The sequence below is a fragment of the Rhinoderma darwinii genome, chromosome 5, assembly GCF_050947455.1.
Source record: "Rhinoderma darwinii isolate aRhiDar2 chromosome 5, aRhiDar2.hap1, whole genome shotgun sequence".
Classification (NCBI taxonomy): domain Eukaryota; kingdom Metazoa; phylum Chordata; class Amphibia; order Anura; family Rhinodermatidae; genus Rhinoderma; species Rhinoderma darwinii.
The window spans coordinates 286,500,847-286,516,114 of record NC_134691.1 but is presented as its reverse complement, the minus strand read 5'-3'; the positions used below and the strand labels follow the sequence as shown (position 1 = coordinate 286,516,114).

The window sequence follows — 15,268 nt, the reverse complement described above, 5'->3', positions numbered from 1 at the left end:
TCTATGGACTATGAAGGTTTCATTTCAACTTCGTCTGATGAGCTTCGAGGCTTCGTTCTATGGACTATGAAGGTTTCATTTCAACTTCGTCTGATGAGCTTCGAGGCTTCGTTTCTTTGGACACTAGACTCCAGAGTCAGAGGACTGGCGGGAAGGTGTCCTTGAGGAGATAGCTGATGTCGAATATCTAGGTCTAATAGTATACTTCCTTCCATCTCAGACCATTACCAGTAACCGGGGAGGTTGAGGGGGTAAATAGAACCCCACAAACACTTCCCCAAATTGCATTGTCGAGTCCCCGACAACAGGGGGATTGTAAAGGGAAGTGTCCATATATATGTATGTGTATATATATATATATATATGTATGTATGTATGTATGTATGTATATATATATGTATATATATATATGTATATATGTATATATATATATATATATATATATATATATATAGTATGTATGTATGCAGTGTGTGTGTGTATATATATATACACATATATATAATATATATGTGTATGTATAGTACATATACTGTATCATGAGCCAGGGCTGTAACTACAGCAGCCCTAGTCATGAATACGGTTGGAAGCAGAGCAGGACAATTAGCATGTCCCTGCTTTGTTAGGAAACCATGGAGACAAGGGATAGTTATCCCCTGTCTCCATTTCAAGTCTCCCGCGCGCACGGACTGTCTCGTGCGGGCTCTCATGAGTCGGCTGGTGATACATTATCACCATGCCGACCCATGCTAGCCTGGGGCAAGCGCCACACTCCCCGCTGCAAGCGTACCGACAGGGTTAAATAGCCCTGCATCGGTACGCTCAGGAGCCGAGCTCAGGAGCCGAAGCTGAAGAAGATCAGCTGAGAGCTGCCTGCCTGCCTGCCTCACACACACATCACGACGGCTCAACTCTCTCTCTCTCCTCCAAAGACCTGGGTTCCTGCTGCTGTCTCTGCTGCTCCACAAAGTCACGCTAAGTATCAAGTGTAGCAGCAGCTACACTTAACCCTGTCTCTCCTGCTGTAACCCTTGCTTCCCTGAGTTAACCCCTTGATACTGTCCCTACTGTCCCTGAGTTAACCCTTGCTGTCCCAGAGTCCCTGAGTTAACCCTTGCTTCCCTGAGTTAACCCTTGCTTCCCTGAGTTAACCCCTTGCTTCCCTGAGTCCCTGAGTTAACCCCTTGCTGTCCCAGAGTCTGTCCCAGAGTCCCTGAGTTAACCCTTGAGTCCCTGAGTTAACCCTTGCTTCCCTGAGTTAACCCTTGCTTCCCTGAGTTAACCCCTTGCTCTCCCTGAGTAAGTTAACCCCTTGCTCCCCCCAAGTTAACCCTTGCTGTCCCAGAGTCCCTGAGTTAACCCTTGCTGTCTCAGAGTCCCTGAGTTAACCCTTGCTGTCCCAGAGTCCCTGAGTTAACCCTTGCTGTCCCAGAGTCCCTGAGTTAACCCTTGCTGTCTGTTTTACACAGTAACCCATTCCCCTTGTTCCTCCTTATCCCGTATTAACCCTTAGTGTATAGGGAAAGTTATATTAGGAGGTAGTGGGATAGAGATAGAGAGCGTGTGAGAATCACAAGTAACTTATGTTTATTGTGTTGTAACGTAACTGTATTCTGTGTATGTTTATGTAAGTGGGTGGCGGTATAATATCTTGATACCGTGTTTATACTGTAAGGTGATTAGTTACTGTATTATACATATGAGAGTGATTACTGTATGTTAATAAATATTACCTTTATTCACTATACGGTCTTATTCCCTTGAGTAGCCGCTAAAGCAATTAGATCGACGTTAGTATAAGGAAAAGGTAGGGGAACTAGGCATAACCCTAGTGACCCTAATTATAAAGGCGGTAGTAATAGTGGGTGCCACTAACCAGTGAATCCCGCTATTACCCCTCCCCCTTTAACAGGAGTTCTGCTTTACCGCAGCGAATATATCTGCAAGGGAAGGCTCCTTCACCTGGTCTCTCCTGCTATGCGTTCTGCCTCCATCTTCCTCCACACGCCTGTCCCGCCGCTGACTCCCCAGCTCTTCCTCCTCCTCACTCACCGAGTCCTCTCCCAGCACGGAGTATCTGGAACCTGAGGCCATGCTGTCTGCCTTCCCACTGCCAGCCACCGGTGTCTTACCTGCTGCAGATCCGCTCGCACGAGGGGTTCTTGCAAATCTCTCCAGCCTGTCTGCCGCTTCAGACCGCATGTGCCTGCTCCTGCATTCAGTCTCCTCGGCGCCATCTTGCCTTCTCGGCCCCGGACTCGCCGGCGGCGTTTTTGCTTCTTAGAACGGGTCATTGCAGCAGTATTAAGCGGTACCGACTCCTCCAGCCTCCCAGCCTCCAGATCGGTGAATATTACCGGGTAATTCAGGGATAAACAGTACTTTCAGGATGAATACAGCAGGAGCTCCAGCCACACACGTCCTCTTACATCTGCTGCTAGGCCACGCCCCCACCTGTTAGATCTAGGGTATAGCTGAAATCACTGATTTATTAGATAGGGGTTTGTTTATATATGCTCTTGGTCGATAGATGTGATGTGAAAACCAGCAGAAACAAACCACCGAGACATATAATGCCTATAGCTCACAAACAAATATATCAGTCAATCTATGTATATATTTCCCTGTATTAAGCGCCATCAAGGATACACTTTTTTCAAATGCCATGTACACTTTTGAAATCATTTCTTTATTGCTCAAATTAATCTGAAATTAAAATGAAGCAACTTTGCAAATAGGTTACCAAGAAGAGGGGGCAGATGGACAAAAGTAATGAATGACTAAACACAGAAAGAGTACATAGAGTTTCAATGACATTTAAAGACACGTTACAGCGCAAGACTGAATTTTTTTAATATAGTTACAACTCCTCATCCCTTACTCTAGTTTCACATTTCAAGGAGACCTAACATTAGCACCAAAAAGTGTAGGCTCTCCTTTGCAAACCTTTCCATTAAAATAGGGCAATCAGGGCAATAGTAATTTTCTACTGCTACTCTTTAGCAGTGGTGCAAAATCTGTCATCAGATAAAAAGATAAAGTTCGCAGCAGTGTAGTCTGTCAATGGCATTCAGATTACAGTTTGCCATAAAACAGCAAGTACAGAAAATCTACAGTTCTCTAAAGCCCAGCGGATATTTTTTTTAATTCCTTTTATTGACAATTAAATTCAAGCATAGTGTATTTTGTACATTATAGAAGAATATACAATGCATCACTTTCCATTTTTCCCATAGTCAAAACAGAGAAGCCCAGCAGATTATTAATGAAACTTTCTACAGGAAATTAGAGAATTTGCACTTAAAAAAATAAATAATGTTTGCTATTAATTTCTGATTATTTTACTAGTGTTTGCAAAATTAAAATGGTAGCCTATTACTCATTATTACTGTATATAATTGGACTATGAATCGCACGATGTCATCATGTGTCTTGTGCTGAACCAGCACAAACCACAAATGTGTGTATAAATTATTTGACATCAGTTCCCTTATAATATCTTCTTACTAGGGAGACTCATCGGAACAGAAGGTTTCAGAGTTCATGCTTATTTTTTTTTAATGGATCCGTTAGGTCATATTGCACTCCCGGGATTCAACCACTGGTAAACATTAACTTAGTAACATAATATGTCAGCCATTCCAGTATGTTATACCAAAACGCTATAAAAAAAAAACATATACCACACTATTCATTTAAAATGTACCTCCCATTATTTCCTTTTTAGAAACCCACAACAATAATTAAAATGATAATTTTTCATATGTGTTTCCTTAAAGAGGTTTTCCCATAATCATTATTTATTACCTATCCACAAAATAGGTGATAAATCGCTGATTGGTGGGAGTCCGACTGCTGGGACCCCCACCGATCACGAGAATGGGCTTACTTTGCCGTTTCTGGGAGCCCCATAGGAATGGAGCTGTAGTGCGCATGCTTTGCCATTGCTCCATCTATTTCTATGGGGGCGCCAAAGATAGCACTAAGCAGCCCCATAGAAATTAATTGAGCGGTGGTCAAGCATGTGCAGTACCCCTCCATTCCTAAGGCCTCCTAGAAACGGCAAAGTAAACCCGTTCTCGTGATCGGTGGAGGGTCCCAGCGTTCGGACCCCACTCATCAGCTATTTATCACCTATCCCGTGGATAGGTGCTAAATAATGATTATCCCCTTTAAAGGCTATGTACACCTTCAAAAGCATTTGCATTTTTTATAAAAATGTGTATTAGTGTTTTTGGTGCAACTTTCTAAATATATTTATTAAAAATTATTTTTACTTTTTGAGATACAGCTGCTTTGCATCCTGTATACAGAGCGGCTGTATCTTGCGCTGAATCCTGTATACGTCAGGTCAGCGTGACTGAGGGGTTCAGTGACAGTGGGTCTTGCGTGTCTCTGACACGTAGGATCGAGCTGTTACCGATCACATCTAAGTTCATAACTTAGATGTGACCGATAAAAAGGTAAACCCGTCAGTCCCACTGACCTGACGGATTCGGGTCTCAGAGCTAGATACAGCTGCTCTGTATAAAGGCAACAAAGCAGCTGTATCTCAAAAAGTAAAAATAATTTTTAATTAAAACGAATTAGAAAGTTGCACGAAAGACACTGATACGCATTTTTATTACAAAAAAATGGAGGGGATCAAAACAATACCGCCATTGTGTTTTTGGTATAGTTCTGTTGGCATTCACCCTGTGGTATAAATAACATGATACTTTTATTCTCTGAGTCGATACTATTACAGTGAAATTCATATTGTTTATATAGGTTTTTTTTTTTTATCTTTCACTACCTTTGCACAATAAGAACACTGGGGTGAATTTGCTTTTCATTCTACGCATTAAAAAAGTCGCAAATGTTTGGGTGTGGCTTACTGGATGGACCTTCCACAGCCCAACAAATTAACAATAATTTATGACAGAAATTGACATAAATTATAGCACACATTTACTTGAGGTCATAGCTGGAGTAGATTTGACTTTCTGGCGCACTGACAGCCAGAGATGCGCCTAATTTATTAATGCATGTCGATGATTCACAGTGAGCAAGTAGAAATGAAAGGAAAGCAGTGCTCGTACGAGCGCTACGGCCCCTTCAAGACAGCTTATCGGCAGGGGTCCTCGGAGTCGGACCCCCAACCCATGAACTATTGATGGCCTATCCTGAGGATTGGCCTTCAATTTTTATTGGCTGGAAAACCCCTTTAACTAGTGTATGAGGAATAAGTATGAGAACTAGTACTATAATATGTAATCCAAATAAAAGATTACAGTGGACCAACCTTAAGGACATGTAATTTTAACTTGGGACTTCTTTCAGCTAAGTGCATTCACTAAACATTCCTCCATATTGTCAATCAGAAGGCCTAAACCTCCACTTTCTAATTGAGCTTACCACTGACAAAAAGTCCCAGTGTGAAATACTCTTTTAGCCCTGTACTTGCAGATTTGTACTCTACACTGCACCGTCTCTGTAACTGCAAGACGTGCTGCCAAAAGTATGTCCCATATGTATGCCACTACGTGCCTAGTGACTATCATTGTAAAAAAAAAAAAAATTATTATACTGCACAGTTTATGTTTATTTGCAGTATCCCCTTGTATTAAAAAAGTATACTTGAATATGCATTTCAATACAAGTAGAACAAATGTATACTGATGTACAATGGCCAAACATATGGCTCTTTTGGCATATGTTTGACTAATAAAAGTCTATGGGCAAGCCAACATATATGTCAGGATGAGCTTTAAATGTATATCCTGAACTTACATGACAGACTGCATGTGAACAAAGCCTAGAGGAATTTCACCTACCATTTAAAGGAATTAGCATCCCCTATTTTACCCTTATGTGTCACTTATAATATGACATGTTCTTCTGACAGCTCCTCTTTAATGAGGATCAGGGATGAAAAACTTATTGTAGTTGTAGCCCAACTCTTGAATCCATTAAAGTAACTTTAGTGCAATATTGCATTCCGTAATAGAACATTTCACAATGAATTACAGTAAGATGTGAATTAAAATCAAAATCAATGTCAATACCTGTTTGCCCCGCTTTCCAGGTCTACCAGTAGGTCCTCGATTTCCTGGAACTCCTGGTTCTCCTTTTGGGCCCATTTCTCCCTTTTGTTACAGAAAAGGTATCAATGATCAGTTAAGAATCGCATGTAAATCCTCATCTACAAATATATTAATGCTGCAGAGCCCATGGGCAAAAACTTTTTTACACAAAATGCTTTCTTTATTTCATATGTCAATAGCTTGTAGGAAATGGCTTCAACGAGAAATATGGCTCTACAAGATGGACTGGTAATAAAAAAAACAATATGCAAAAGTAAAAAAAGGTTAATTTGGTTAAAAAGAAGTAAAACTGTATTTCAACTGTAAAAGGTAGTACTCTCATATTTGTTAAAACCATATGATAAAGTTTTAATGGCAGATATATTAATGGAACCAATTAGCCCACACTGGGGTATAGTGCACAAATACAGGTTTTACATGAGGCCCTGGTGTGCAGTGCCTGATCCGTTGTACGATGGATACTACCTACGCCTATTGACTTATCATGGGGTATATCGAGTTCCATGGTGTTGTCCGTTGTGAGGTTTTGTTTACTTCTGCATCTTTGTTTCCATTTATAACGTAAACCAGGATACAGTGCTGGATCCGTCATACAACGGATATCATCAGCGCCTAACTGTTCCCAATGAGTTTTATTGCACTATTCTTCCAGTCAAATCTGACGAAATCCGCAATGGAAGCCTCCAATGCAGTTGTGAACAGAGCCTTAGTTGAACCTTTGCCCAAAATAACATGAACTCAATAATTAGGAGAAGGGTCCAGATACTTTTGGCCATATAGTGAATTTGTATTTGATTTCAGAATGTGTAAGCACTAAATGAAGTACACTATGGATATATCAGATTTCAATACAAGCATCTCTTTCTGTTTATCTTGCTGCCTGGGAAGGTTAAATTTAATACACCTTACCATATATTATCTTTTTAATTCTATTTTCCAAAGCCAACATGAATACAATTACATTTCTACTGCTAGACTCAATTATGCTCATTATATAATTTTCCCCTTGGTGGGTTCATCCGCAGTTTAGAGAAACAAAACACATTTCCTTAGTATGATCCTTATTTAGAACTTATATGATTAGCACAGATAACATAGTTTCTTCCAGTAAGTAGGGCTATATTTAGCTAGTTATTAAGAACGGTAGTGCGGGTAATGCAAATGCATTGCAGTTTCCTCACTGTCAAAAGTGCATGGAACACAGCCTGTGAGGTGACATAAGTTCATAAAGCAAAGGGTACATGATTGTAACATGAGACAGTAAATGAGGTATGGAATCCCTGGAGAGCAACCAAGCATATTATTACTTACATCTCTTTCTCTATTCAGCTGTGGTTATAATTTATTCAGGATAAACCACAACAGAATATCATTGTTTATATAATGTTAACATGAATTAGACCTAAACCTACGGTGGTACTGTTAAAGCATATGTTAACCTTAGAAAACCATACTACATATAGAATTAACCTTGACAAAAGGTACAACTTTGTAAATATATTACATTATTTGTTTTGTACTGGTCCTGAATTACAGGTGCTATTATAGTCCGGAGCTGTATTCATAATTCTGCAGCGTACCAAAACTTTCAGGTGACTTTTCAGAATTAACGGTCATATGTGTGTACATGAGGAATAACACTATTTCTGGACAGTTTTCCCCTCTGCAGGCTCTATCTCTAATTCTCAGTTTTCCCCGAGCTAGTGGGTGGAGCCTAACTGCTATCATGTCTCCCATACATTACACACTTAGGGAAGAAAACATCCTGTTCCCCATACTCTCTGTAGCTCACTCTCAGAAGCAGCAGCAGCATGAAGGACATCTTACAGCAGTAATGAGCAGTGTAGCTGTGAATCCAGCACTGGGATGAGATAGAACACTTACTAGAAGCTGCAGCAGCGTCTTTGTATGTCTCTCTCTAAATCTGCTCCTGCTCCCTCCTTTTCCTCCCTCTACATTGAGTTCTATGGGCAGCATGTAATCTGATGTCTCAGTGGTCTGATAATCCATCCTGTCTCTTAAGGCAGATTTTGGCAGAAAATTGAGAGTGAAGAATTACATCCAATATTTAGTATTGACATGTTGGTGGTGTTGGTGGTAGTTCAGAAATGGCTAAAAATCAAATGATAAAGTTTATTTTCCATGGATTGTACTCACTAAAAGTTGAGCAAGGAAGCACTTACTTTTTGCCCAAGCATTCCTGGAAGACCCATAAAGCCCTGGAAAGGATAAACATAAATATATGAATACCTCTTTAGTTAAGCATGTTCCAAATTCCTCAGCTATTCCAGTTCTCCCAGAGTAAGTTCAATGTAGTACTGTTGAACTTTGACACAGGCAGTAATCTCCCATCATATTATTTTATGCAATGCTGGATAATAAGGTCCAGGTTTCAGAGACGATAATCACATGTTATGGGAACAGTCCAATATTTTGCTTACTGCTAGATATTGCTACAATGATCACCCCATGTGTGCCAGGAGAAGGTGACTAAAGATGATCAGTATTTTCAATCCAACATTATTAAGAATGTCTTAAACCAATCCAATGAAGTATCTTACCTGTTCACCTTTGGGACCTGTTTCTCCCATGTCACCTTTTACACCCTGGAAGGAAAGATATAAAATAATATAACAGTTGTGCACTATTAATTGATGCCCCCATAGACATAAAGCAAACTATAGATCATTTACTTAACTATTACAAAAGAGTTACTATTCGGTATACTGCATATTAAACCTTTAGCAGCAGAATATTCTATGACTGTGGGAATTTTCAATGAGATGTAAATATGGAAAATATATGTATATGTATATGGAAAGGAAAATATGTAATGATGTAATGGTATATTCTTAAATATTGTGGTTTAAATCTTTACAAATGAACTTAGTGTGTGTTATGGAGCTAAAATACCCAACATGTCTTGCCAAATGGGCGTTCTACATACTGCTGAACCTTATATTTCATATTCAAAGAGATACATTTTACTTAGCACAAAACAACCTAATAATATTGAGACAACACTTTAATCTCAGTATAACCTTGAGTTTATATGACTTAATATCAGTAAATTTGAAGCGCACTTGCCGTTCCAGGTGACTTTTCAGAACAAACTGTAATTTTTTTAGCAGTTTTCCCCTCTGCAGGCGCTATCTCTAATTCTCCATTGTCTCTGAGCTAGTGGGCGGAGCCTAACTGATATCATGTCTTCTTTACACTACACACATAGGAGAGGAGAATCTTGCTTTCCTATCTCTATTATATATATACATATATATATATATATATATACATATATATATATATATATATATATATATATAGAAACAGCAGCAGCAGCATGGAGGACATCATATGGCAGCACAGACCAGTGTAGCTGTGAATCCAGCACTGGGGTCAGATATAACACTTACTAGGAACCTGCTGCAGCATCTGTCTCTCTCTCTCTGCCTCTTTCTCACTTTGCACCTGCTCCCTCTCCCCCTCCCCTCTCCGTAGATTTCTAGTGTTAGCTGTAACCTGATCCCTCAGTGAGCTGATTGTCCATCTTGTCTAGAGGAGACAGAAAAAGCAGTTAATTCAGAGTGAGTGAACAGCTAGGGGGGAGGAAAGGAGTCTAAAAGTGGAAAAAGAGGCTTTCGTAATAAGATATATTACAAATCTTCTTATATGTGCTTATACTATTGATTTATGCAAAGTTTGTTTAAAGTGGAGTGCCTGTTTAAGTACTATTCACAATGATGATCAAAGGCGTAGCTAGGCTTTTCTTTAGACATTCAGTTTGCCGCCCAATCCCTATATGTAAATACTCTGACCATGGATGCCCTGCCAGCTCTTCCCCAGCTATGCATTTGGTTGACATCATGATTCACCGGAGAGAAAATATTATGTTATTATGGTTGCAAAATTAAAGTCACATTTCAACTAAAGGGCTATGGTTAAGACATTATTTAGTGACTTTATTTGTACACTTAGAAGTATAGCAAACATTGTATTTTCTTTTAATAATCCAAGTCATTTTACGTGTAATGGTTTTGTAAAACCATTAATCTTTTAGATTTCTTACTTATCAGCCTAGAATGCATCATATTAATATATAGAGGAAATTATGTCACAAGACTGCCAAATAACAATTGACCTCATGCCCATAAAGCATTCATGTAATCAAACACAATGTGGAAGTAGAGGACAAAATAGTAATGATGTCAAACAACTGTGTGGCCTTGCCTAGGCCTAGCTTTAAAGGGATTCTCCGTGCATCTTATATTCATGGCCTATCCTCAGGATAGGCCATCAATACTAGATCGGTGGGGGTCCTACTCCAGGGACCCCTACCGATCAGCAGATTGATGGGGCCGCTGCCTTTTCCCAGTTTACAGGCATAGCCGTACGCATCTGTAGCGACTGTGCCTGGGATTGCAGTTTTGGTTCCATTAAAGTGAATGGAACTAAGCTGCAATCCCAGGCACAGCCGTTATGGATGTGCACGGCACCGTGTCTGACAAATACTGAAGAGGCCGCGATGACGAACGCCGTGGTCCCTTCAGTCAGCTGATCGTCAGGGTTGCTGGGAGTGGGACCCCCACCAATCTGATATTGATGGCCAATCCTAATAATAGGCCATCAATATAAAATGCCTGGAGAACCCCTTTAAGCAGTCTTATGTCTGCACTATGTGTACCTATTTCATCAATATTTGTTTTTCTTTTCTCAAAATTATGGTAGGTTGTAAATCTGTTTACATTGTCTCTTCACAGTAGAATGGTATACACCAAGGTCCGTATGTAACAATGCAGAGGATAAAATCTGCTGTATATGCAGATGGCCTAAAAATATCCAGCCCATTTTGGCAATAATGCAATTGTTTAATAAAATAAAATATTTTGGGGACAGATGTGGCTTATGTTTGAAAGCATAATGGAAATAATATATTTTGGTTTTAACAATATATGACAAATATCATCCAAATCTGAGAAATGCAACTTTAGAAAATGTTATCTCAAAAACTCAGTGAATAATTTGTACTAAAAAGTTTATACTAAAATATACACAGCTTTGGAGCTGTATATCAAACAAGATACATATATAAGAGAAATTCTCTTACAAACTCTCCTCATGAGGATAAAGAATATTTTGCTGCAATATATTTGGGATATACAGTATATTCTTTTAGAATGGGATATTATTAGATGCCTGATGTGGTAAATTTGCTATAGTTACTATATGTATGATGATATTGGTTGGTTGGCTGGTTGACTTGTTGGTTAGTCCATCCAGATTAGCCAAACTGACCAATTACTGGGTATGGATAATAATGTTTAACGGAAAAGCAATATCTATCATGCATTTCCAGCATTTTTAGTTCTATAACAGCTTCTAAACAGCTACTGATCAACCAGTTCACATTTTATGGTAAACTATCATGAGTCAACTGCACTGTTTAAACGAGTACTTGATCCAACACGGCCTAAAGTTAAGGTTTTGTGACTTATAGCTGGGCATGATGAATATACCTAAATCATAAGGTACCATGCAGCAAATTTCTGTTAAAATCGAATTGCGTTAAATAAAAGCACTCCACTAGATGTCTGCATTTGTGAAATAGAGGATAAAACCAGCCTAAGAAATGCTGTGATTAAATATAATGACACTGTTATGTGTGTTGTCAGCAGTCTACTAAAAGCTTGCAACGACAAGGTCCTCAGTTACTCTGTATACAATGTTATACATTTAATGTTGCTTTATATAAGTGAAAACAGATATTGAAATGTTATCTTCAGATAAATAGGATACTTTTAGCCTATTGTATTTTCTTCTTGTTTTCAAGCCCTAGTAATGGTGGATCACTACTAGTTGGTAGTAGTCATGTTCATGTAGACCTGTCTGCCTTATTTTCTATTTGTCCTCTATTTCTACAGTATGTATGCTTTAGAAAAGCAATTTAGTAACTGTACTAGTCACGGTATGTCAGGATACAAAACCAATGAAACCTGGAAGAACAACCTAGAGAATTCCTTTCTCTAATAATTAGAACAAACTCTGGTTAGTACAGAGCCACTGACCTTTTCTCCTTTCATGCCAGGAAAACCCTTAAAGAAATGGCAGACATATTATCTAAATGTGCAACAGAAACAAAATATCAAACATGCTGTAGCTATACAATGTAAAAGATGAGTAAGGCTCTGTTCACATCTGCATTGGGGTCCGAGCTTTCCGTCAGAATGGGACCCTGAACAGAGACAAACTGACACAGACGGAAACAAGAGGTTTCCGTTTCCATCACCACTGATTTCAATGGTGACGGATCCGGTGCCCATGGTTTCCGTCCGTCTCTGTTGTGCACCGGACCCATAGTTTTGCCGAAAGCAATATGTCTGGTTTCCATCTGTGTCAGTTTGTGTCTGTTCAGGGTCCCGTCAGAACGGGACCCCCAACGCAGATGTGCACAGAGACTAATACTGTATTACCAACTCAGTTATTGACCAGTTATAATTCTAGTACACGACAACACATTGAAAACAAGGCATGCCGAGTTTTGAGAATTAACCAATTTTAGGATATTTTTGTTATTATTTCACTTAGTGAATAGTACAATGGAGCAGATTTACTATTGGTGCTGCACCAGAATTCTGGTCTAAGTTGCAGCTTCTTTTTAATGAAATGCACCAAAAAGAACAAAGGTTTGTATCTTTCCGGTAAGAGGGCATGGTTTGTTGGGAAAGGGGCGAGGCTTAAGATGCACCCCATTTTGGAAGCAAAAAAGTGGTCTAAAGTAACCAAAAAATGAGGTGGTATAAAGTTAAACAGAAGTGTCTAAAGGTGCACTAAATTTATCATCCAGCATGAGACGCTGTTAAAAATGTCACTCATCTAGTCTCATTCTGAGGGCAGGTTCACACCTGCATTGGTCTTTCCGCTGTTCTGCTCTGTCAGATGTACCGTTTCCGTTGTATGACAGACACCATTGGCGACTGACGGGACCCATTGACTTTAATGGGTTCTGTCGGTTTTCATTCAGGTTGTCCATTATTTTACTAGAAACAATAGCGCAGCATGCTGCACTATTGTTTCTGGTATTTTCTGCCGGATCTGTGATGGAGGCCCCTAATGGAGCCTCCAACTCAGATGTGAACAGGCTCTAAGCTGTCTAAATTTAAGACAATATTAGAAAATCTGCCCCGATGTTTAGAATTTTAGGAACCTTGTCAGGACAGAAGTAGTTTTACAGTATGGGTTATGTTCTAACAATTCAAAGGTTTGGTATGTGTCTTGCCATGCAGAATTACTGGAAAATATCAGAGTTATACTTGGCTTTAGGATTGCGGTGACGTAAATATAAAGAAAACATACTATACTATTGGCTTGATGTATGAGGCTGTCCCGATTACTATATTTATTACTAAACTCCATTTCTATCCACATTGAAGTTCCAATGAGTGTTTTTAGATATTTCAATCACAGGAAGAATTAGCAAAATAGAACTCATTTTAGTGATTGGTGACTGCATGTAACATTTATACCATATTTTGTATTGGTGATATAAATGACGATTCATGACTGGAATGAAAATAATTAATGGAAAATGCTTAGTATTTGGGTTATGACTAGATAGTTAAATATTTTGCAGACGGGTTTATATGATTAAAGAGTTCCCTAACAAATCAGCAAAACAAGTTACATAGCTCAATATTTCCAAATAGATAAATATGAACAGATCAAATTTGATATTTGATGCAAAAAAAATTTAAATGTGATGTCAAGCGTCCCGTTAGTCCAAAACTCAGTAAAAAGCATTCCAATAGAGAAAACACATAGATCTATTGGAGGGAAGCAGTCATTTTATTATTTACAAAACAACCTTACAATTAGAGAATAGAAATCTATATCTGTATTCCATCCTAAAATGTTCAAAATTTATTAGCTCCTAGAACATCCTCTTTTGCCAGTTATTTTGAATAAATCCTATGGTAACTGGCCGTTTTTAGATTGAATGCTTAATTTATAATCAAAGATATTTCTTATTTGCCATGCCATTTCCTAGTCAGCTAGATGATTGTGATTTACTGTCATTTTTCATTACCGATAACTGCCAATCTAACAGTTGATGCTGGTCTGGTTTAGGGTATATGAATGTAATTGTGAGGGGTCCCATGCTCTCCATCTCGAGGGCCGAGATTATGGGCACCGTGTAATGCTTAATTTTGGACTTGCCGGCTGCTTTTCTAACAATAACATCTGATCTCAGGGGCTGGTCCAAGAAGAAGGACCCTCCATGAAGACCATGAGCTCATGAAGATGATCACTTTCAACATCGCTAATGATTTCAACATAGCTAATAATTAAAGGGTAGAAAATTTAATTAGGGAGCTTAGAAAAGTTCAACTGTATGTAACTGTGAGATGTGTGATATAAAGATTTAAAGGGCAAATATTTGTCTTTACTTTTTGACAGTGATCCTATTAAGTTAGCCTCTTCTTCTTGTCCTAAAAATGATAGAATGTATCAAATAACTCTTCTTTATTTATTTGTTTTATCCCTCAATTGTTTGTGAAGTTTTAGAATAGGCTATCAATGTGAATCAAAGGTGAATCGGGACTTGCTGGAATGTTGAAGCCCGTTCATTACTGTTTCAGACACAGCGGCGCATCGCTACATGCTGCATCTGCTCATGCTGCTATGCCTGGTAAAGCAGCGCAGCCCTATTCACTTTAATTTCACCTTTTGTTATGCAGATTATTATGAGTAAACAGGTAATTCATTAAATAACTATAATAGTTAGCATTCTTGTATGTTTATTTGTGATATATACATATAATATATATATATATATATATATATATATATATATATATATATGCACACAGGTTTAGTTGACCTTTAAGTCAGTGAAGCTGAGCAGAAGGCTTGTTGCACTATACATACACATACAAAACAATTGCTTATGCAATACTAAAGTAAGTGCAGGCAGAATGAATCCAATGTCTCTTTATATGTTTAGCCATGCCAATTTTGCCATCTCTTTTGCCATTCTTTACCCCCATGCTGTATTAACATGTTTATTAGCCTTGGTATCTTGTGATATAATTTCAGATTAAAACTTTAGAAATTACTTGGGCTATCCTGTAGCTTGTGTGGCTTCCCATTTGCCTTTAGTATTATTGTTTTATTTGGAGTGCAGTTTT

At 38.7% G+C, this 15,268-nt stretch overlaps 1 protein-coding gene across 2 annotated transcripts in view; it reads right to left on the bottom strand.

Annotated features, from left to right (window-relative positions):
• Positions 1 to 15,268, bottom strand: part of COLQ (collagen like tail subunit of asymmetric acetylcholinesterase) — a 109,558-nt gene that overhangs the window by 32,132 nt on the left and 62,158 nt on the right. The window contains exons 8-11 of one of the 2 annotated variants that reach the window (XM_075827240.1): positions 12,149 to 12,175; positions 8,648 to 8,692; positions 8,270 to 8,305; positions 6,048 to 6,128 (exon numbers count right to left, since the gene is read on the bottom strand). In XM_075827240.1, coding sequence (XP_075683355.1) covers positions 6,048 to 6,128; positions 8,270 to 8,305; positions 8,648 to 8,692; positions 12,149 to 12,175 — 189 coding nt within the window. The remainder of the gene's footprint in view (positions 1 to 6,047; positions 6,129 to 8,269; positions 8,306 to 8,647; positions 8,693 to 12,148; positions 12,176 to 15,268) is intronic. The other variant, XM_075827242.1, reaches the window with a different exon arrangement.